Source organism: Chroicocephalus ridibundus, chromosome 7, assembly GCF_963924245.1.
Source record: "Chroicocephalus ridibundus chromosome 7, bChrRid1.1, whole genome shotgun sequence".
Lineage (NCBI taxonomy): Eukaryota > Metazoa > Chordata > Aves > Charadriiformes > Laridae > Chroicocephalus > Chroicocephalus ridibundus.
Window position 1 is genome coordinate 2952586 of NC_086290.1, and position 25128 is coordinate 2977713.

Consider the following 25128-nt stretch of genomic DNA (forward strand, 5'->3'; position numbering starts at 1 on the left):
GTGCAGTCTCTTGCAATCGCTGGTTTTAAATTACAGTTAATAGGCATTGACGTCATTAGCCAAGGGAAATCATGAACGCCCGCAGACTTACCTGCGGATCTTCTGCGCCACCGGACCTGGATGTGGAGGGACGTTGTTCTCCCATCCCACACCGCAACCGGGTTCGCACCGTGCAAAGCCGGACTCGAGCTGCGGCTCAGACCCAGCTTCTCCCTCACCGCTACCGTTTCTGCCCGTGATTTTAAAACCGCGGCTGGTACCGCATGCGGACGCTTGTTTTCCTCGGCCTGCGTCAGCCTACGCTCGTGCTTCCTTGGGGCTCCTACGCAGCGCTACGTGGGGATGCTCCCAAGCTGCCTTCACTCCGTTGCATCCAGGGCAAGTACATCAAACCCCTTCCCACTTCCCATATATTTTCCAAAATGGAATTTCAGGAAAGAACTTTTTTTAAAAAATACATATATTATTTTCTTCTGTTCTAAATCCTAACCCCTTATCTTCTGTTGGGGTGGCACTCAATTACAGACAAATTACTTCTCTCGCAGCAGGTAAAATCGCAGGAGATGAAATCTCCCCAGAAGATGCTTCCGCGGGGAATGTCTCAAATCAAATCTCAGCTCTTTTTTTTTTTTTAAAGCAACAACAAAAATTGCTTTTACTTGTTCACAGCCAATAAAGAAATTGTAAAACCTGGCAGAGAGACACGAGCCATGGAGGCCTGCCTTCCCGCTGCTTGACTTCCAAATGCAAAGCCAATACAACGCGTCCCCACCCCAGTTTAAGTAACAGCTTGTAACGCTGGGACGCGGGAGGCTGCGGGACTTTTTGGGGTACGTATGCTTGGGCAGCGTGAATTCCGGCAACGCAAAACTGATGTAACCGCTGCGTTTGAGCAATATTGCGTGAAATATGTGAGCGGGGGCTTGCCCTGCTGCAGTTTGCCTCTCGTCCTCGGTGACGGCCAGGTCCAGAGGCCAGCAGCGGTGGGCTGTGGGCTCCGGGGGGCCCCAGGAAGCCCCCGGGCTGGTGTCCTGGGAGTAGAAAAGGGTAGAAAAATTCTACAGAAGGTTTGTTTTTCTCTTGGAAGCCTTGAAGGGTTTTTCTGGAGTGGATTTGACACCTGTTTGAACGGTGCTCGCAGGGAATTTGGAACTAAATGATCTGTCTACGTGTCTGGGATTTTGTATATCAGTAATGAGCTTAAACCACCGGTTTAGTGGTATTTTTGGGGGGAAATCCTGAAATGTGAACGTCGGCTTGCTCAGTTAGCACCAGTAAACAGAAGAGCAGAGAGAGGGAGGGGAGCGAGTTAACGGAGCGGATCCGTTTTGCCTCGGATGAGAAGGTCCTGGGTTGTGCGAGCAAAACCTTCACCAGCCATCGGCTTCCTCGACTTACCCGCCGGACGCCGTACCCGACGATGACATTTCCTTCTCGCAGGACGCAGCAGACAGACTACGGCCGGGAAATCGGATCTGCAGTCTGAACTGGGAATTCCCTTGGTCTTTTATGCACTTAAATCAACCTCAACGTTGTTGGCTGCTATTTAATTTGACAGCGGTGCCCGTGGCCCCATTTAGGCCTGGGCATCCCATCGTGGCGTCTCAGAGATACGTGGAAGCCATAGTCCCTGCCCCGAAGAGAACATCACAGGAACTTGTTTTTCTGGTGATTTAATCATAATATTGACAACTTTATCAAAAATTACAAAACTGATATTAAAAAAATCTCTAATTCTTAGTAAGACTAGAATGGGTTTGTTTTTTTTTTTAAAAATAGAAAAGCACTTTTCTGCTACTGCTCTTCTGGAACTCTCACATTACAACCCTACATAGCACAATACAAAGTGTAGCTAAGAAAGGTCGCAGTCCTAAGGTACTTCAGTCCACCACGAGCCCTCTAATATCTCTAGACCGTCAAACTCAGGGACTCCAAAAGGATCTCGCATCACTCACAAACCTTCTGCAAAGCTGATTTAGGAAATACCTTTAAATTTTAAGTTCTTTTTAACCCCTAAAACCGTAGACTGTGAGGACAACAGGACCTGGGACATCAGAGGTGGGGTGGGGTTTTTTTTTTTTTGATTTTTTTACAATTTTTTAAACTATGCGGCTATTATTTTTGCAGCTGATCCCAGCCAAACGTTTTCTGTCAGAAGTGAAAGTATGAAGAAAATCCATTGAAACAAATGAAAATATTATTATTTTTTTTTTATGGTGTTCACAAAATGCACCATAATAGAAAGAGGAATATTGCCTTTAATTTGAATTGTCATCTGAATGACTCAACCACATTGTCACCCACGTAGCAAAAGCAAGCAGAATAAATAAATAAATAAATAGACAAGAATATGCAACACTTTTACATCCTCAAAGAATCACGTACTTCCCTAATCTACCCAGACCCTGATTGACGTCGTGGGCTCGCTTTACTCAGCCGCTTCGGTCGCGTGTGATTGTGCCATATTAATGACAAATAAAAAGTGTTCTTCCACTTTCCACAATGGAGTATTTTTTTTTTTTTCTTCACCTTTTAAATATAGGAATTCTCTCTTAAATTAGAAAGTAGGCAAAAAGTATTTTTTTTAAATTTTCATTTTTAAGTCTTCTATTAGAAAAAATATAGATTTATTAAACAAAAAATAATAAGGTAGAAAGAAGGGTTGGGCCTCCATCAAAAAAGTATATTATGCTTTAATGCAAAGAGAAAGAAATGGCTCTATGGGCAAAATTCAAGTACGAGTGACCAGTTTTTTAATCGTAAAGTAGGTGCAACATTTTTTAAAATGTTACAACACTGCATGACCTGTAACGCTCACAATATTTACATTAACTGCTTACATGAAACCATAAAAGCTCTAGAAGAGAAAAAAAATTGGTATGGACTGAAACAAACTACTCCTAGCACCCACAGCAATGCCATCATTAACCAACGAAACCAAGTGCACAAAAAATACTTTACATGGCCTACTGCTGTCAAGTAGACATCGGTGAGAAAGTACAAACCTAAGGAGTTCAAATGCCAAAAGAAGGGCGGGTGGGTCCAGAGCGGGGCGCGGGGCAGAAAGCAAAGTGGGGCAGAAGGCAGCGGAGACAGGCACACGCGCGCGGGGCCGGGGTCAGCCCCACGGGGACGCGGGCAGAGCAGGAGAGCGGGAGAATGGACAACATCGACTCTTCAAACCAACACGGCAACTCGGAACGGAAAAAACGTGAGCTAACCTACGGCCCCCCCCCCCCCCGCCCCCCCACCCCCCCAAAATAATTCAAATTAAAAACAAAAATGAAAATCAAATCGATCACTTCACGGGAGCGTGCATGGAGGACGGTGGCGTTACAGAAGACAAATGAACCTACCCCGCGGAAGGACGGGCTCCCGCCTCCAGGCCCCTGTAGCCAGGGTGGCCGCGGCGAGCCCTCGGGCTGGGCCAGGAGGAGGGAGAGCCGCCCGCCGGACACCGGCAAGCCCCGGGGCGAGCCCAGAGGTAGCCAGAGCAGAGGCTGGGAAAGGCGCCGGGTCCCGCGGCCCCGGGGGACGGCTGCTCTGGGGCTCGTCCTGCCCAGCGCGGAGTGCGGGAGCCGGGTGGGGAGCGGAGCAACGGGGGGGTCCTGGCGCCCAGGGCCGGAGTCTGGAGCGCGGCCACCCCGCCAGCTGCCCAGGATGCTGATCCCTGCCAGTCCTTAGCTACACCATCAGATTTGGGAACTTCGGGCTGGGGGAGGAAATCTGAGGTAAGTGGTGGTCCCGGACGAAGAGGTGGGGGGGTTACGGACTCCACCCCGGGACCGGGAATGGTGACCGGAGAGTTATTCGGGAAGCCTTGAAGACAGAGGATGTCACGGCTTCCACCACCATCACCACCATCCGTGTTAAAAAGAAAAACGAGATAAAATGGAAATGATGTTGTGCTACACTTCCGTCCGTTAATTTTATAATGGCTCATAGCTTTAGACTTTTAAATCTGTAGTGTATTAATTTTTTTCTACATATGTTTCACATTTCTCACTTAATATAACATAAATAAATTTGGTTAATAGATTTAACCTGCACATTTCAGCCACATTAATATATATAAGAATCTGTTAATGGTATAAATAATTCTTTTTAAATAAAATAAATCTGATATGTTACATAATACTGATAAAAATTACTGTTGCTAACAGTTTTGTAAGCCACCCTTAATTTTTCGTTTTAATACTGCGAGCTGGATACTGGAGTTACTTTTAGGAACGCTGGGGAGCACGCCCTGCCATTCTGCTGCAAAACCAAACCGTAATCAATACTGATCACATTAGTCAAGCGGGGCCTCTGCCCCCTGGAAAGTAAACACCACCGTTAATGACTTCAGATAATTTAAGCTAATAAATCTAGGGGGTTCTGCGGGGTCAACGTTACGGGGGATATAAACCGTTTAGTTTCTCAGGTGGCTATGAAACTTTAACTACAGAAATGGCTGACTAAAATAGCCCATCTACTTTTTTTTTTTTTCCTTTTTAATAAAATCTACAGCATTCTACTTTAAAAGTTAAGTAAATAAAAACACAACCCGCGGTTGCGGCCTTTGAATTATTAATTAAGAGCTGTGATCCCACATCCCGTTAGGAATCTGCAAGGCTGCACTCTCCTACAGAGACCTGGACCGGAGCACGGTACTTCCAGGCGAGGTTCATTCCAAACAGACAGCGTCGATGAACACCCAGTGGCGTGAAGTGTATGTCAGAATTAAGGTATTACATTATCATGCCTTCTCTCTGCTGTTAAATACAAAAACAGCATCTTTTACATTATCATATAAAAGCATTTAGGCTGTATTTTTATTTATCACTTTACACTGGTAGTCTCTTGTATGTGTACTCAATAGAAACCAAAGAATTTTGTACACTATTTTTTGTACAATAAAAGATAAAGTGTGCATTAGGTACGCTTGTACATGACAATATTGTACAATATTTACATTTCAGATATCACCATGAAATTCTGTATTATCTATATACACAATGAAAATTTCTCAGAAACATTTGGACTATTTCTTATAATCACAATTTTAGTATTATAGAAAAAAAAAAAAAATCAGTAATCATCTGACATTGTTACTGCAACCTTTTGAGATTTCTGATTGGCTTCTCCAGCGACCGCTATCCCTCCTGTCAGCAACAATAGTGTACCACTAATCCCGCGTAGCACCCTGTGATGGCGTCTGGCTGTCTTCACATAAATATTGATATAACCACGGCTGTATATCAATACCTACATATAGACTTTTGTGCACGTTCATTCTGATAAGTACTGGACCAGTAACAAAGACATTCAATGTTATCTAGAGATCTTCCTCCTCTTGGGCTTTGGAGGCTTCACTTGTCTGTCTCCCTGGGGGATTTGGTGGACCTAAAAATAAGTATATTTAGAAGTTAGCAAAGAATATTGGTCAAAGCATCCAGCCAGCAATAAACGAGTTACAGGGCCGCGTGAAGTGCTGTTACGAAACAGTTCTCGTTATTTCCTGTCTACACGGAAGCCCGAATGAAAAGGAATTTCAAGCGCTTTAGGGCACTGGGGAGAAGGCGGCCGATGGCGCAGTCGGTACCTCTCCGACCTCTGCTGCCCTGCAGAAAGGTACCAGCTGCGCTAACCCTGGAACCGCATCAGCGGGAACGGAACCCAAAACTGCACTGATGCCAAATTCTCAGAGACAAACCTTTACACGTCATCGTGACAAGAGCGATAAAGCAGAAAGCAGGCGGTGAGAAAATATTGCTAACAGGGAAAAATGAGAGAAGGCAAATTCAGGTCCGCGGTGGCATTACCAAGGAACAGGCTACGCTTAGTAAACTCTGCCTTCATCTAATCCTTAACAGGAAATACTCAATGTTGAGTTAAATGCTAGATTCCTTGGAGTGCGAAGCAGTTTCTGCTCACGGAGCGCTCGGTGAGAAGCCGGCAGAAGAGAGGAGAGGTGGCGGGAGGCGCTGGCGCGGAATACCACCACCATCTGTCGGTGGAAGCGGGATGCTGTCCTGGGAAAAGCCGACCGCAGCTTCCGAACAGCAGCCAGGACACGGTAACAAATCCTTCGGCATCGCGCTAAATTACTTCCTCGGGCCCGTCCCCAATTCCTTCAGCCCGCTCACATTTCCTACGTATTTATTGGCTCTTAACAATAACGCTTGCAGCTAATTATCTTGTTTGCTTTTCATTTAACATGTAACTGATGTCTGAACAGGAGTAGCTGAAAAAAATGCAAGTCACTGAAAAGGGAACCGTTGATTGCCTACGAGCGTTTCTAGGAAGCATAGCCTTTATGGAAATAAACCCCGATCACAAATTTTGGACGAGGTAATTAAACCAGAGACGAAGACTGTGTGACGACAGCAGGTCCATCAGCCCGTCTGCGTCACGGAACAGCCCCAGCAGCAAATCCAGCCCCAGCAGCTTCCCCTGAGCCAGTCTGTATCCCAGTTAAACTGCACACAGCGCACAGTTTTCAGTATTACTGGATTTACACATGAAAAAAGGGTCTCAGGGGAACGGCCCCGTCCAAACTCCCCCCCGTATTTATTCGGAACAGACCTAGGGGCAGGTCCTGCTCTCCTTGTCCTGCCAAAGACGAGGGGAAAACACCCGCCCGTTCACATCACAACTCAATCTCATTTTGTACAATTCAGAAGTTTAAACCAGAGATTTGATTTTGTCATTACTTATGGCGGCCCTTAAAAGCTACCGAATGGCTTATTTGATGTTTGTTGCTGGCTCTGAAGCCAGCTCCGAGCCTGCGGTCCCCTCCACGTTCCCTTTTATACGCCCCAGGTGCTCCCCTGAAGTTTTACTTCTACTTCTAAATGCGCGCATGTACAAACACCCGCAGTGCTGGGCATCGAACAGCAGGAAAAAGGCCTTTTTCAGGTATTCAAATCATTTATAAGGAATAATTTGAATAATTACCAATGATAAGATACGGCAGGTTATATGTGCTGTGATAGGCTTTGTTGCATTTCTAAATATGCTTCCATGAAATTACAGCCACGTTTTAAATATGAAGACGAGAACGTTATATAAACCAAACTTTATGTTCGAAACATCCTGGGTTTATATACCAGCAGTGTAATTATTCTAGAAAGAACGCTGTTGGGTTTGAGATTGGGAATGCTCTTTTCTTTTTACCTTTCACGCCACTATCTTCCATTTCACACGAGGAAAACTTTATGCAAAGAGTTTTACATTCAAAAGAACGATGCTTTTAAATGTGGATTCCGTACCTTCCTACTCAAACTGAAAAATAAATGAGCCGCGTTTTGTGTCACTGGTCAGGGAAAACCCACGGAGCATGAGCGGGACTGGAACTGACCCAAACACTACGAGGCTCCGTGTGTAAAAGTACGTCGAGGAATCTCTCCTGGTAAAAAATAGTATAATTGGCCACACAACTAAAATTTGACAACTCTTCCCATTTGCCAGAATGACTAGACATTTGCAAATGAGAAATATTGAAAATTCCACATTCTTTAAGCAAAGAGAAACAACATTTATGTTAGAGGGCAACCCAAGCCAACCCCCGGCCTTCCACGGACACGCGCGCAGAAACACACAAAAAGGCAATTATTGCGAACGTGAAAAGAAACTTACATTCCCAGACATTTTGTCTAGTTCACTCATGGCCTCGTGTATAGCAGCTTCTAAATGGTTATTTAGCTTTCCACTTCTAGGAAAAAAAAACAAAAACGCCATCAGTAATTCATAGGAGCAGAAAAAAACCTAAAAAGAATTAATAATAAATACGTGAACTCCTTGGATACATTCTAGCGGCCGTAGAGCCTCCCGGGTTGTCACGGCACAAACAGCAAGACCAGACCGACATACGATATTATGCAAATTAAATTACAGAATTAAAATCAAAGCCAGCACCTGGGTGAGTTGTACGGTCAGTTACAATAGCCACAAGACGGATTACGGCCATGAAGAAAAAGCAAAACAGCATTTTGTGCAACCTTTTTTTGAAATTATTAGCAAAGGGCCAGACTCCGACGGGTTTTGAGCAGGAGCAGGAGTAACTCCAGCCCCTCGGGACTTTCTTAGGGAAGGACTAAACAGAGACTCTGCCGTCTCCTTGAAAAATCAGTGCGTCAGCTGCAAAACGCTCCTCCTCCCCAAAGCACAAAGCTCACAGTTAAATAACTTTAAATAGCCAGAGGAAACAAAGTTGTATTAGTCCTCTAAATAAGTCACATTAGTCCTCTACCGTGTCGTTAGTTTTACCTGGCAGCACACCGAGGGCTACGGTAAAGGTAAGGAGAAGACTTTCTTCTTCCAAACCAAAAAGTTGCCCCAAGTCACTGGGCAGCTCCATACACATCTTAATTTTACACTGACACTTTTTGATTTACGTATATTTCTTTTTTAAAGAAGTTTCCCACTTGGACACCACGCTCTGCACGACAGCTCACACTTCTACGGCTCCGTGTTCACACCTCAGGGTTTCAAGCCAGCAAACGGTACTGGAGCACACGGTACTACCGTTTGTCCACAGCTTGTTGAGGATCTGGGCTTAAAAATGGGTGCATATATTTATTTATTTATTTATATATATATATATATATATATATATATATATTTAGATAGGCTGGTTCATTCATGACTTCCAACTGAAGAGGTACATTTAGAAGAGTAATGGACATGAAGAGAAATGGCTAAATGTGAGATGAGAGAGAGAGATCATCCTGGAGAAGAGAGACATTATTATGAGCATCCATCACAATATCCTCAGGACATCCCTGCTTTGGAGATGCAGGAACGGGGGCAGAAGGAAGGGAGCCATCTGCATCATGAGGGAAAATAATGGCAGAGATGGGTGATAGAACGGCTCGTCCCAAGCTGGCAAGGACAGCTGGGTCACCAGGACTGTCCTTCACAGGAGACACTTTCTAAAAAAACCCTTTCCTTTTAATAAAGAAAGATCATCCCGTCAGCTGGGACGTTCTTCCCCGGGACTTTTAAGATTTATAGCAACTAAAAGCATTGGCGAAAGCCTGACATGAAGGAGCGCAGACGCGCTACCCAGCCAGCGCTGCTCTAATCCCACCCCCCTCGCTCGGCAAGATGATTTTCATGCCCATGGGTTCAGCCGGGAGATGGACGACAGGAGATGCGAGGGTTTGTCATTCATCATTCAACTGAGAGATTCCCTCGCGCCATTTGGCATTGCCCATCTGCACTATGGCAGGGCGGGAACTGCACAAGCTCGAAACCTTACTGACCTGACGGCACAAACGTCAAGTACGGTAGGACTTCAGGCACTTCCCAAGTTGCACAAGTTTAACGAAGGTTTTGAATGAATTAGTTAAAACAGTGGTAAAGGCGTTTTGCGTAAATTGAAACTTACGTATGCTGCCGTAGTTTTAATCAATGGAAGAAACGATAAGATAAAACGAAATAAAGATTCTCATGCAAAGCCTGACATGTCCACCCGGGATTTTGAACTGCTCCAGCCAGAACCCTGGCATACCCGAGTTTAAGTTGTGCAACCTGGACAAGGGAAGGCACCCTTCGGTATTATAAACGATGAACTAAATATTGTTTAGTGGCAGCGTAACTTCCTAGAAAGGTAATACAGACTCTATTTATAATGCAGATATATTAATAACTGATAACACTGCTGACGTGCAAGCCATGGAGACGCCGATTTCAGACGCCCAGTCACCCATACGGGATGTGCCGTTGCTCGATCAGCATCATGCTCTATCAGCAACCCACAATTCACAAATGCTGCATTTAGGCGGCAACTGGAATCGCATCCTATTACATCCCTATTATGATACAGCTTTTAGCTTTGCAGACATTTTTCACCTTTAATTTAGTTTTAACGGTTTTATATTTAGTATATAATATAAACATATATTATTGGATTGAGTCAAGGCTGGGCGCAGTGAAGGAGAGTACTGCAGTGGTCCCGTAAGTAACATCTGCTGCCAAAACTGGACAATATACTCGGGCTGTCGGAAGAACTGCAGGAACGCAATGACTAATCGATGGGGTCAAGGTATCTGAATGTCATTTGGAGGACCGGGATGCTACCCCCGCTCTGCCAAACGCACTGGACCTATGTGATGCTCGTCCATGCTCCCTCAACGTAAACGTCTTGAGGTTTCTTTACCCATGTCATCTTTATTACAGAAGTTTTCAACTTGATGCCAGTACTCGATATGCGTAAGTGCTGAGTACTTACATAGGTAGGAAACAGGAGTATTCTACACGTAGCAATTCTATCTAATGCTAAATGTTTTAAAAAATCTGGACCTGTGTGTAACAAGATACTACAAAGACACACACATACTAGAGAGAAGACCATAAGGAGATTAACAACTTCTCAAATAAATTTTAAACAGTACACAGGTAAAAGAGGAAGGGTCCATGAAGAAATACCAAAAGATTTGAAATACGAAATAAGTACTAGTAGAAATATGGAGGAAAAACCCATAAGGGCCGTAAAGCAACCTGAGGAAAGGGGCAACCAGGTGCCCCAGCGTCTGGGGTATTTGGTGCCTCCTGCTTCCTTATGGGCAAGCAACGGGGCAGAACCAGACGCGACACAAAAAACGGCCATTGGATTCACTGGAACTGCACACAACCCTTGGAGTCTGCTAAATACACAAATGCAAATTAGAAGACGGGATTTTTTTTTTTCTTAAATTTTACTGTTTATTACATCTTTAACACCTCTTTAAATTTGCTCCTGGTGTCACCTTCCTCGAGTCACGTATTTCGCTTCAGGGACACAAGCAAATAACTGGGGAGTTGCCAAAAGCCCTTCCATGTTCTCACCACACATCCTTAAACTCCAGTAAGATATTTTGAGGATGATCTTGGAAAAAACAGCCACCAACATTGTCTCATTGGCATAAAAAAATATTTCTCTTAAGCGCCGCGTGACATATAAATAGAAGAAAAGCTCACACCTTAAAAGGAGTTGAAGACAAATAATTATTTAATTCCCTTAAGCCTATGTTTATTGTGCTAAGGACAAGCAGTGCAAGCTGACTTTAAATTCTCACCCAAAGTAATATATTTTCACTGCAACAGTAAATAAGCAACAGCACCCTAGCACGAATTCAACCATAGCACAATTGCTGCTTTTCTATCCTTTTATAGCTGTCGAGACTTTTCTTCTCCTGAAGTCAACCATTTTCCTCTTTTTGTCTACGCTGAGGCTTCACGTCCTAATACTTATTGTCTCACGGTCTTTCTATCCTTGTATATTTATAAACAAAAGCGAAAAGGCAAGATAAAACCAAACAGTTCATACGTGTCTGCCACAAAGCTCCGCACCGAGCCCCTTCTCTGGTTAAATGCAGCCAGACTTCACAGATTGCGAAGCGCTCCTCAGCGATGGGCACTAAACTGAATTTATCTGAATAAAGCTGCGCTCTGCCTGCAGCAGCTGCTGCCAGAGGGAGAGGGGAGAGATAAGAAGGGCAGATCTCGTTAAAAAGCGTATTCGGAATAGTTGCGATGTAATAACTTTTTTTGCTGTAAATTAGAAATCCTACACATGAAAGCTCAAACAAGTAGGCTGACATTTTACAAAGGCTACTGTAAATATCAGAAGATGCAATAAAAATGCAGATATCAAAGATCTCGGATGATGATCATAACAACACAAGAAATTCAGAAAATTAACTCTTCGGTTCGGCCAATCTGCCAAGCTCCTCCAAATGAGAATCTTAGGAAGGAAAAGAATTTAATGATTCCATTACACTAGTAAATAAACGAGCGTTGACTTACTTTCTGTTCCTTTTCCTGGCTCGGTTGTAAGCTTCTAGACCTTCTGTTAGTGTCTTCAACTTCTCTGGCTCCACCTGAGTGAAGGTATGAACACCAAACCACATTACCCAGACCTGCAATTATTAAACACTGCTTTTACTTTACTGCTAGACATGCATATTATGGAGCCTAATTTTCCCTGCATCCAGAAGACACTAACCTTCCCAGCAAAGAACCGATTAACGTACGGCCATATACACCCCCTCAGACATATACGTATACATTAGAATTTCTAGCAATAGGAATACAAAAACCAAAACCACGACACTTAAGAAAACAAAACTAAGATGGAAAATAACAATTTTAAAACCTCATTTGTCTTTATATTATTAATAGGAACACTGCTGTTAAAGTCTCGTCTTCTGCACTCACATTTAACAAATGTATTTTACACCTTTGAGCCCACCTGGAATGCATTAAGACACCAAATTGCCTAGTATACGCAGGGTACAATTTTTACAGATGCCATCAACACCAAAGAGTTTCACATCACCTCAAATTTGGGGATAAAGCATTTAAGGCTCAACAATGCCGCTAATGGCACGGCCAAATTCATTCCGATCCCAGAAGAGCCGGGGTACGTGCTTAAGTTAAAGGTGGGGTGGGCAGGGGGACAAGCTTCATTTATGCGGTATGAATCTGCGCCTTAACTGGAGCTCGCTTCAGCCAGCTAATTTATTGCTCCCGAGAAAGGTCTTTTTAATTTTTTTTTTACTTAAGCACATACTTCGGTGATCTGCTGAGTCGGGAATGAATTGGAGCATGTGCTCGGCAGGGGCGCTGAGCTGGTATTTAAAGTACTTTAACTGGAAATTTAAGTTCTCTCAAAATCAACCAGAATTCTAATCGTTCAATCAACCTGTCCATACAACGGCTGGCACCACTGCACAGGTACCAGGCAGTACCAGTGCAAACAATACAAGCATCAAAGAAAATTAATGACATCATCCGTATGATCTTATCATTTGCATTCTCAGAACATTAGTCCACTTAACTCTGCATATTATTTCGATTTGGCTCAGTCATTTCTGCTTGTAAAAACAACAACAAAAAAAGCTATTTAAACACATCAATTTAAGAAAATGAATGGATAAATTCCCTTTTCTTTGTCAGTATTGCTACATTTTGCTTGACTTATTTTTTAATCTTTGCATAACTTAGCAAGAACCTTATACATAGCATTTGTTTCATTAAAAAGTACAGCTTGTATTCTGACACAAGGAAAATTAATTCTGTAAATACAAATGTATTAAGCATGCCTATATACAATCCCAAAAAGAAATTTAAATGCAAATTCCCTCTAAACCTAGCCTTTCAATCACTAAATAATTTATATTCGCAATGAAACTGAATTTCAGACGTGACAATGTGAAGTTAATGAGTGAGCAAGTTGTCAAAATCTCTAGAAATAAGGCCCAATACAATACGTGTTTAGACCAAATTTCACATGTCTTGAACTTACGCATCTGATAATGAAATTGGGGAATATACTGCCATTTCAGGAACTTGGGAGACAAGAGTCATTATTGGTGAAATGTGCACATGGGGAGGCAAGACGTCTATTTTCATGAAATAGATTCAATTATGCCACAGATCACAGCGCTTTTCCCTTAAAACTGTGCTTACTTTTCACGTAAGACTGCGAATATTTCAAATAATTCCTCTCCTGATCAGACTTCGGAAAAATACAAACGCGTACATAAGAAATACTACCTATTTAAAACCTGCAGAACATTTCTAAGGATAAACCGGAGAAGAAAAGGCACACAACGCCCACCAAATGAGCAAACCGCCTTCAGAAGCTTATACGTTACGTCTCCTACATGAAAATGGTGTTATCGGAGGCAACGTCACTCTGCAATACGCTACAGCTCAAGCCTTCATTTCACAGAACGTTTGAAAAACAGCTAAAAGACCAGCTTACATTTTTCCAACTGAACAGGATTAAAGGGCAATAACATAATCATCTTGATCCTTGGACGCTGGACTCCATGACGGAGTTGCCATAAATGCCAAACTGTACGTTACCCATATCCCTGACATCTATGTGCGTATAAAGAACAAACTCCGCAAAGGGTTGTAGGCGTCTGCCATTAGATATATGAGAAAGTTCAATGGTAAACGTTTTTATGAAGGGCTAATATCACGTTTGGGTCACAAGGGACATAAGTAACAAAAAGAAATCGGTATCTTCATTACCGGAATTTTGTGATGGTAGAACAGCAAAAAACCTGCCAGCACTTTTTTGAAGAATTAGTATCAAATTGCTAACATAACACGGTACTGGAAGCAACTATAAAAGATATATTTTTGAATGAATAATATCATACGCCTTCATTTACAATAAGCCATTACAACACTAAATAATACATACAGATGGGACTTTCAGGACACTGATAAATCACACCTATTATTATCCGTAGAACTATAAAAGCTCAGTTTAAAAAACCTAGTTTAACTGCTGGAAAATCCTACCGAGACCAACACTTGCCCTGCAGGAATCGCTACGAAATGCACTAACACCAACCCTTCGCCTTTCACATTGCTGCTCTCAAAGCCTTGTTCCCATTTAGGTGGTTTGATTGGGATAATCATCAAATTAATTACTTAATGAAATATACACATCCTCCGTTTTAGGATGCACGTAGCTTCAGGCTCGCTTCTTTCCTTTTTCAGAAATTGCTGCTGCTACTGGTGCGCTCCCCTTGGGTTCCTCTTTGATTCTCCAAGAGCCAAAACGCAAGTGTTCGTTAGGAAAGAAAGGTGCGATATTCCTCCCTTCTCCTGTTAGGGCAACGCCGTTCTAGCTGCTCTTCAAACAGAAGCATTATTACTTTTAATACCCAAAGTCTTTTAAAATGGAAACAAAAATCAAATTATGTACGATATAAAGAACAGAGCATATACAAAGCACCATGAAATCCCAACAGCATAGCAAAACTAATGTTACAATATAGGAGGTCAATATTTGATTATACAAATACTTCAAAAGATGTTTTAAGAAAGCTCTGCAGCAAATACAATTCTCAGAACTGCTGCTAGTGACTCCCACCACGAATAGCAGCCTTTCGGGATTTTCTGAAGTGCAGAATTTCTGAAGACCATTTGATTTTCAAGGTTATTTCTTTTTGTTTTTCGAGGTTTGTTTTTTTTTTGTTTTGTTTGGTGTGTTGGGTATTTTTGGTTTTGTTTTTCCTTCCTTCAGACCAGGCTGCCCAAACATCTGAAGAATGCAGCTGCACAACACGTTAGAGGAGTGTTTGAACATGTGTACCCCGTGCACGGGAGTTCCTGCCCATTTTCAACTAGAAACACAATTATTATATAGCAGACGCACATTTTCATCTCTTCCATATTCCTCTGTATCCCACCTTTCAACCTCTACTCCTGACCTTGGAATCGTCATTCACTTTGTACTTCTTATTGGAGAAAATTAGACATACTATTTTTTTTAATTTAAAATTATTATGATTATTATTATTAAAGGCCTTCTGATGTGAGAGGTGATCCACTACGTGAGATTCCTGATGAAGAGCTTGAAACAGTCCCTCTTGCTGCCTCCACAAGTACCTTGACCGTACTGCATGTGCTTCAGCATACAATAAAATCTGTGCCACCGAATATCATATTACACAACGCTTAGATATCACGTACATGAGAGACACATAATTAAAGGCGGCGGGTTTGCACAAAAGCCACTCTACATTCCGGTAGCCACAAATTGGGGAGTGAAGTTATAAAATTGCTAAGAAATGCAAATGAAAAAAAGATTCACCTCTTTACACAAGTTATAAACATAAGCTCTTCAAATATATCAAAACAGTCAGACAGACACAGATACACAATTTTGTGAAGTTAATACATAAACGCATACTTGGAACATACGTGCAGGGTAATTACTGAATTCGTAATTCATACGGGACAGTGATATTGTACACCTCCTAATTTTTCCAGTTTTGTTTAATCTTTTATACTTTGTCATCCATCTCCTTTGCCTCTACTTTGTAAACTGACTTGTACCTCGGGGATCTAACCTTTATCAGGAATGAGCTCTTAAGCATTCAAATATTGTTACTAAAGCACGTTGATTTCTCTACAAAGTAATACTTTGGTTCTGCGTACCCAGATGGGAGGCTCTTTGAAACCTTTGCGGCCAAAGAGATCAACTGGGAAGCCACCCGCAAAGAGAGACTCTCTAGGCTTTGAAATCCTAGGGTTTCAAACCTAGAACCTAGTTTGAACTAGGGTTGAAACCATGCTGGCCAACCATCACCCCAGTTATTTATAGCACCAATTCAAAGGCTTGTTGGACTGTTTGGGGCAATTGCGTTTGCACATCAACCTCAGACAACTCCACGATCACGACCTGCGGTGCGACCAGCAGTGGTGACACCGCAGAGACACCAGTTCCAGCTCAAGCAGTTCCTGAGCTATGCCCTGGTGGGAATCAGAGGCTGTTGGTGAAGAAGCTCTCCCTCCACATCTTCTTGTGCCCTCTCTCCTCTGGCTATCTGCTGTTGGCCACGTCTTGGGGAAAGGAATACTTTGGTCCAACCCACTATCACCATCCTTATGTTCTTATGACTGTTGTTGTGAAATGTACTTAGGCAGGTTTATGGGGAAAAAGACATAATTTTTAAGTGGTTTGACTTCTCTGTGCCAGAGGTAAAACCTTATTTCATTACATTTTTCCTTTCTGCTTACATATTTTTAAAATTTGCTTTTTATAAAATGGCACTTAAAAGTATTTATATATGGAAGATGTCAAATGTTTTATAAGAACTACAAAAATACAATATTATACAAGTAATGGAGACTAGAATTTGAAATATTTATCATAATAAAATAACCAATAACTCCTTGATAACTGTATTTTCTGTATATTCCCCAACAAGCATATGATTTGTCAACAACAACAAAAAAGGGATTTTAGTATGAGAGAGCAAATTGGAGTGCTTTCCTCGCTATTAAGACGGTCAAAACCTCCTTTCAAGATGAAAATGCACACGCATTTCCTCTTGAAGAGCGTACGTGTCAATCAGCGAGCTTTTACTTGTTACAGACTCCTCAACCTGATTACATCAGTTTTCCTTTTTGCCGTTTTCAACACTTTTAGATATCTCTGTATCAGTTTCTTTGGACACAGCCAGAAGTTCAACTAAATACACAACGTAAGTTAAACGATTTTTCCTTAACAACATTTTTTTGTGGAGCAAGTCTTTTGTGCACAAATTAGGCAGCAAAGCATAACCAGGCCAAAATATAATCTGTTTCATGGCATCGGTAGAAGTTAGATAACTATGGGAAAAACTCAGTTCTGCAATCTATAGTTATGAAAAAAAGCAATTTGCACTACTAAAATAAGAGACACAGAATAAAATAAAGAATGAACCGAGAGAGTTTTGATAAACACCTGTATGGGCATAGGTACACGTGTATATAGATAGATAGATATGTGCATATATATATATAAATATACCTTCCCCTCCTCAGCGTTTTGTTGACATGAATTGTGAACGTCTTCTTCTCTTACTAGTTTTCCAGGCCATGAAGTCAGTCCTTTGATTTGGCCCCAGACCAAGTCGCCAACATTAAACGTCCTCGGCCTGTAATGTATCAGCTCATTTGAAGAAGGGGAGTCTGGGTTCCTTAGGTCATCTTCACTACTGATGCTTTTAGCATCTGAAGGGCTAGGCACACACCCATTAATGCTTTTGGCATTAAAATCTCCATTGTAATGGATATAGTCTTTAACTAACGAACTTTCCAAGCTATTGGAGGAACTTGGAGATTGCTCTTCCAGAATCAGGTCTTGTTTAGAAGTGTTCAGCAACTCCCCAAATCCTCTGTTCTGCTGAGGCCTATTTCCGTTTATGTGTGCACATCGTTCCACAGTGTTCTCCAGTCTTTCTTTAAAACTCATCATAGTTCTTTTGTAATTGTTATACCTGAAATTCTCCTCCAACATTTTTTCACTCTGACAGTTTCGCTGTGATAACAGTATCTGATGCTGCTCGCCTTGTAATAGTGGCAGTGTGGAGATGTTATTGGGCCTTTCGTGACAAGGACTACTATGGATATGGGCAGAGTGGTCTAGAAACTCATCACATTTCCATCTATTTATCTCACTGACAGGGCTTTGCTCCCCTTCCCACTGTTTTTTGGGTGTGTTACAACTTGTGGATTTGTAATATTCATACCCATCCCCTTCACTTGAATTTTTACCGTGCTCTGAATTCTTCAGTATTCGTGTTCCTCTAGTGTTCCTTATCCTACCTTCGTGATCAGAAACGGCAATGTTTCTTCCGTGGATTACTGCACTGACAGCACTAGAAAGGTTTAATGGGTCACCAATTGAGGCTGTGAAGGCACTCATGGCACTCAAAGCTGGAATGGGACTCATTTGTGTTGTACTGCTAACGGCAGTGGTGATCACCACTTGCATTCCTTTGCTTGCAGCATCTACAACCGCTTTGTAGATAGCGTCCACCGATGTGTCACCCTGAGCAGCGATATTGAGGTTATCCTTTGCCTGTTGTCCGAGAGATGGTTCAGTTCTTTGCTGCAAATCACAAGATGTTTCTTGGAAAGGAGGAAGCATAGTGCTGGAGCTCTCAGGAACTGGTGCCATTCCCATTTGAGTGATCATTCTTTTGTTTAGGACAGCAGCATCTTCCTGCATCCTCACCTGGAAAAAGCAGAGAAAAAGATGGAAATTGCTGTTCTGCCAAAAGTTCCATTTCAATAGACAAACTCTGTTTCACTTTAATAAAAAAATCAGGGTAGTGGCCAGGGTGACTATTTGTTACAGTACGTAATTTTGTTTTGGTTGTGTATCAGTTACAAAGTCTAACGCTGAACAAGCCAGATAGAAAACGAACAAAAAAACCCATAATTTAGAGAAAAACAAAAACACTGGCTCTTAGAATTTGCCTCCTGGATCAAAATAGACACCTTGCATGAAACGATACAGCCTACCACGCCCTGCTGAGACCACGTTATCATCTCCTTCAGAGTCTTTTCAGGGGTGTCCTCCTCTGATTGAAGTACAGCACCCTCCTGTTTTCTCTCAAGTCCTGAACAACTCCACCAAGGTCAGTATTTCTGTTCTCAACTACTCTCTTTCGTCCCTACCCAGACCCTAATTTTCCTTCTTTCCTCCCTACCAACTGTTCCTCTGGACTCCCTGTACGCTCCTCATTCGATTTCTGGAACGCAGGCCATCACTTTCCTTTTGGAATTGGCTAACATTTCGATTTTTTCCCTTTCGGTTACGTGCTTCTTTCACGGGATCTCTTTTGACTTCAGCCCCTGCCTGCATCCCTTTGCACTGCAGCCGTAACGTCAGGCACTGCCACAGCAAACCGTAACTGCAGATTAAAGTAACTGTGCTTTTTGTATTTCTTGTCACATACGTAGGCAGTGCAGACGATGTCAATAATAGTGCTATAACAACAATACGTAAAAAACAAGGGGAAAATATTTCCCAGAAGCTCCTTTAAATACTTACCATTACTATTTATATAACTGAGAATCTGAAGCAAAAAATACGGAGATGAAGCTACCAAAATTCACACGAAAACAAAGAGAGGTAATGGGCAGTTAGAGGACTGCGATTTTGCAACAGCAGTGAAACATCTACACTGAGGAAATGACACGTCTTCTTTTTCCTTCTTAAAGGGTAAAAGCACTTTCCGGCACTGTCTGCAGCCTCCGTCTTGAGTTCTGCAGCAACCACGGTAATACTGAAGAATAACAAATACGCGTTTTAACTCTGGTTTTATTACCTATTTTGGTTGCTATGCTTCCTGTCAGTATGTTGGTTTGATAGTTCAACTTGCATTATGAAGAATCGTCTGTTTAGGTGGGTAGCAGGGAGGTATCATTTTTGCACAGTTTGTCACTGTGTATTCATTTTATTGCCTGTTTTCTTCAGTCCGTACAACCCACACCACAGCCTGCTCTCCCACTCAGCGTCAGTGGGAATATAAGGGGACTGGGACGCACGGTCACCTACAATCATTTATCAAGTTTCTAATTACTATAAAGAGGTATCAATATTTATTTCTCACCCCTGAATGGTTAAAACGGTCTAAATGGGAATTCATGATCATTTCTGCAAAATGGAAAACAGTTTTGCTAAAAATGTACAGTCATTGTCAGACACACAGAGCATTTTTTTTTTCAATACATGCAGCGTAACTCTTTCCAAAGCAACTATACCCGATTTCTAGGGAAGAAAGTATAAAATTTCAGCAACAAATGTCACTGATTTGCAAAATCCCAAAAGTACTGAAAGAGGCAAGCAATTGTGCGTATCATGTTGTCTTAATCACTCGGCAAAGAAATCAGGCTATGGAGGATATAATTCTACCTCCCGATAGTTGCACATTTGCTTGAATATTGATTTCATTTTGCTCTCTACCTGGAAATTTTGGAACAGACACGCCATGGGGTTTGGGTTGTTAGCTGGGCCAGGAATTGGGGGCTGGCCTTGAAAGCCCTGCATGTTCTGATACCCCTGGAGAAGGTGCTGCTGCTGCTGATTTGAAGGAAACATCTGATTGTTGTTTAATAGCGACTGGAGATGACTCAGCTGATGGTTATTCAAAGTAGTGTTTATAGATGACATGTCACCTGTAAATCAAACACAGGGAAACGTAAGTCAGTATCGTTTTCAACAGTCAGCAGGAATTTCCTTGACTCAAATTTTAACTGGCTGCTAAGCAAATGCCTCTGCAAAACACCACTTTTCCCCTTCAATCTTCTACGGAATGGTCCTCAAGGCATGTGTCTCCTACTCTTTATTCCTTTATTTCTTCAGTATTGCTTCTTTTGCATGTCACATCTATCTGGACTCTTTCTAAAGGCTTCTGCCATGACTGTCCCTGCCTTTGGAAGGGTACACAGCCAGGTATGGCAGAGCGAGCCGCTACGATACTCGGTGTCTTGGACTCTTACTCTTAGTTTCCAAAGAGTGACTGCTTCAGACAGTACTGGGGTGGTGAGGGGGAGGAGGAGAAAGAGAGAGAGAGAAAGAGAAAATCATTTAAAAAACCCAACAAAACTATTTTTTTCATTAATTATGACAAAATCACGTGAGCTAAACTGCAAATGAGCAAAGGCTTTTTGTCTCACGGACATGTCAGCCAATGCTATACACATTTTTTTTTTTTTTTTTTTACATTTTAGAGAAACAACTGCATTAACTTTTTGTATTATGCAAAAATCTCACTTTACATGAAAATCATAGTTCGAGTAAAATAAATACGCCGTTGAACTTGACATTATGAAATAATAAAGCTTAAAAATGTATCCATTTCCTGGGGGTTTTTTGTTTTTGAATTAAAAGCCCATGTTTTTCTTAAAATTGCCATTTGCAGAATCATTGGTTAGTTGTATTTTACATGGAAAATGTAACGTAGGGTTGAGTTCACGATAGCCATTTAGTAGGAAAGTATGAGGTATTAAGTTAAAATACTTATCAGCTCTTTGCCAGTACTTAATTCCTCCTACTAGTCTATTTATTAGCTTACACAGGGCGAACAACAGAGCACTAACTGTATTACATTTTCTTGGTAAAAACCATCAAAAGACCCAGGAGAAAAAACCCTTGTATTTAAGGGCTTTTTAATCACTTGTTTCGGAATGTCGGTGTTTGTCAAGTGAGATACCCTGGGTTTCTAAACTACAAGCTAAAGTAAAAAAAAAAAACAAAGAGAGAAATGAGAAAAATATAAATACACAATAAAGGGCTCGAAGGGCAACCTTCCTCTTTGAACTTGTGCAAGGACCTACTTCGAGTGCTTTATGGATTACTTTTTGTGGAGTGTGCTTACGGTTTTGGCCCTTTTGATTCGTTTGGAAAAAGGCGCTTGGCCGTTTTTCATCTACCGCACAGCTACTCGCACTAACCCTGTGATGCCACACGCACTTGCAATGAAACGCTGCATCCCAGAGATGCACCTGTGCCTTTACTACTGGAAAAATGAAACAAGTCCGATTGCTTACAGAATTTGAAAGTGTATATAGTAGGGCTAGGTGGCATCAGAATTAAGAACGGAATATAAAATAAGTTCCAAAACCAGTATTAAATGTTACTGAGGTAAATGAGAATGTGTTTTAAATTTCTTACAATAACAGTTATGTTTTTCTCAATAGAAATAAACAAGCTGTAACATACAAAAGCCTTACAAAAAGAAGAGTATGATAAAGTGGAGTCTTTAAAAATAGAAATTAGAATCTGAAATTCCCCCTCCCCAACCCTCTTCCTTTTTTTTTTTTTTTTTCCTTTTATATCTGTGAAGAAATTGAACTTACCAAGCAGACCTGTCCCCAGTAGAGGGTTAAGTAGCTGTGGCACCACAGAGTTATTGTTGAGTTTAGCTGGACCAGATGTATTCCCAGCATTATTAGATATGTTCAGCAATGTTTCTGCCATTGACACCACTGCTGTCCCACCACCCAGGGTTGAGACAGACAGTGCTGCCACTGCTGATGATGTAGTGGTTGTGGTAGTGGTTGCTTGGGAGGAGGTGGCTATGGAAACCTCTGGATGATTAGCGGTGTTGCCCGATGCAGAGTTCAGGACACCTCCCACCAGCTGGGGATTCAAGGCCATTAATGCTGAGGCCCCAGAGACAGCTGGGAGGAGCAGGGGGTTAGAAGTAGTGTCAGTGCCTGAAAAGCTTGGTATGGGGTTGCCCAGGGGGTTGGTTAAAAGGGTCTCCACCCTGTTGCTTTCTGACTGATTGCTTGGCAAATGGTCAGGTGGGGCTGTCATCTGTGTTACTGAGGGTAAAGGGTTATTTTGCTGTTGCAACAGATCTGAGATGGTCAGATTGAAAGATGGTAGGGGAAGCATGGCAGCTGCTTGGGCTTGGTTCTGAAGGAGGGTTGCTAGAAGCTGAAAATGAACAGGCTGCAATACCTGCCCATCCACGTCACTGGAGAGAAAAGCTAAAGCAGCATTTACATTCGGGTTGAGAAAACCTAAAGGGTTGAGGTTGACCTCAGACTTGCCTTCTCCTGCTGAAGGCTGTAGTATATTTAATAGATTCTGGTTTAGGAGATGTTGCTGATTCACTGGCAAAGAGATAGGTAGAGAATTGAGGAGGTTTTGATTCAAAGAATGTGGAAGATTGTTGTTTGAAGAGCTGTTCTGCGGAAAATGAAGCGAGTGTTCGTGGCCAGCAAAAGGGAAATCGCTCCCAATGGGCAGCTGGCTCTGAAGTGGGTTTCCAGCAGCAGTAGTGACTATAACACCGTCTTGAAGCACAGATGTTGTCTTTGTGATGGCAGGTTGGCTGGTGCCAGCTATGGCTATTGATGACGATGGTCCTGAACCCCCTGCAAGGCAAAAGAACAAAACTATTAATAGAATACTGCCTGTCGGGAGACAGTCATCAAACTATAAAGCAACCAGGTTAATCCAAAATAGTAATGTCTGATACCCATGCACAGAAAGAAAATGTTTTGAGCATCCAGACTTGAGTACTTTTCAAATATGAATGAATCTGCTGTCAGCTGCTTCAGACAATACGTGCTGTGCCACACCTCATCAGAAATTATTTAACTATACACGTGTATTTCCCTTAAATTTCTCCGAGTGGGGATATAAGAGGATTTCATTCATTATATGTTTTGATTAGCATAAACCTAAAAGCAACCATAACTTAATATAGTTAGTTGTGGACCAGTATGAAATTAAGTACTAGGAAGAAGGATCTACGGGAGACATGAATGATGTTGTGTGAAAGAGCGCAAGAACTTGATCCAAATGTAGATGGAACCTTATGCTCTTCTATTTCCATCTCTGTTTTTAGTTTGGGAGAATTATTATTTAAAGCATTATTTTGATTCCTGAAGAAAAAATACAATGATGACAATTACATGTCATGATGATGCCTATGATAAAATCTAATGAGCAAAATACATCATGGTCAAGGTAGGTTAGCAGACAAACCCCCCCCCAACAACTTATAAAAAAATGTAAATTGGGGTGGTCTAGTCATATCCATCATTTGGCAGGAAAGGAAAGACCAACTGGGTGCATTTACTGTGAGGGGCCTACACAGAAAGAGTGAGAGAAGATGAAGTTTATTTGGCTATCTTTAGCCAAAGCTGAAGTATAAAATAAATTATTCATTGTCTTTCACTTAAGGCAGAGTCTTGAATTGGCAGTGGTCATACACAAAAAACATATAAGAGGAGACTAGGAGAATTCAAGCATGTGAAATTGCCTTGAACTACGTCTTTCTACTTTAATCATTGCAATTCATTGGAGAAAAAAACATTAAAAAATATGTATTAAAATGATATACTGCATGTATATAAAACTGTATAATTATAAATGTATTTAACTATGGGTTTGATGCAATAAAATAATTTTCCATTCTCAACTGCCTTGCAAATACAGCTCATATGATAGAGATCAAAATATATCGATTATTGGAAAGCATCAATTACCATTTTTCTAAACAAATACTATTTGAAAAAGGATGTGCAACTATGCTGTTAACTGGTAAGAACAGAATCTAATCTTTACAGCATTTGTAACTTAAAATACTATTTGTGAAGTTCTGTAATGTTATGACAACTCAAAAAGGTAGAAAATGAACACAGTAGATGAGGCACTGCATTAAATTCGTGAGAAGAAAGATCACACCCTCTCTCCCAGGCACCATTATCACATTTCAGTACAGAAATTAAACAATAAATTAAAAAAAAAAAAGATAAATTAAGAACAAATTGTAATCATAAAGCAGAGGATATCCTACTCTGCTGTGACGAGAAATCTGTTAACCAAGCAATAAAAGCAGTTTCGTGACAAATACATTTCTCTAGGCAGCAGTTTGGAACAAAAAAACCAGATACGCACTTGAGGAACAAAAACCCCAACCGTGCACTGAAAATATACGTCCCACTGGATTTCCACTTACGGGTTTGTGTTTAACATTTCAGACTGGGCAGGAACAGCAAACGCTCTGTATCTTGACACCCCCAGGCCTGGCAAATGCCTCCTATGTACCTGAGAAGCCGGCACTCACGCCCTCCATGGCCTTCTAGCTCAGAAATACAGACTTCCAAATTATAGACACCTTCCCCGGAAAAGTCAATGAAAAGCTGCCGATCAGACAAGTTGCTCAAACATTACTCAAAGCTACAATGAAGCTGCTAACAGCAAACCTGCTGGTAGAGACGAAGGAAAACCACGGCTATGGCAAGTACGTCTGTTTTCTGCCGGGGTATCTGCCCTACTGCTGGCTACCCAGTTCTGGAGAGAAGCCACCTCTGGCAACGCCGCCAAAATGGGGC

General features: G+C 41.8%; 1 protein-coding gene across 9 annotated transcripts in view; it reads right to left on the reverse strand.

Annotated features, from left to right (window-relative positions):
- Nucleotides 1-1204: 1204 nt before the first annotated feature.
- The window catches only part of MBD5 (methyl-CpG binding domain protein 5), a 148719-nt gene continuing 124795 nt past the window's right edge, over nt 1205-25128 (reverse strand). For 6 of the 9 annotated variants that reach the window (XM_063340654.1, XM_063340653.1, XM_063340652.1 and 3 more), the window contains 6 exons: nt 22132-23160; nt 20237-20448; nt 17291-18499; nt 11773-11885; nt 7621-7696; nt 1207-5385 (listed from right to left, as the gene is read on the reverse strand). In XM_063340654.1, coding sequence (XP_063196724.1) covers nt 5314-5385; nt 7621-7696; nt 11773-11885; nt 17291-18499; nt 20237-20448; nt 22132-23160 — 2711 coding nt within the window. In that variant the 3' untranslated portion in view covers nt 1207-5313. Of the gene's footprint in view, nt 5386-7620; nt 7697-11772; nt 11886-17290; nt 18500-20236; nt 20449-22131; nt 23161-25128 lie in introns of all 9 variants that reach the window. The other 3 variants (XM_063340657.1, XM_063340656.1, XM_063340655.1) reach the window with 3 other exon arrangements.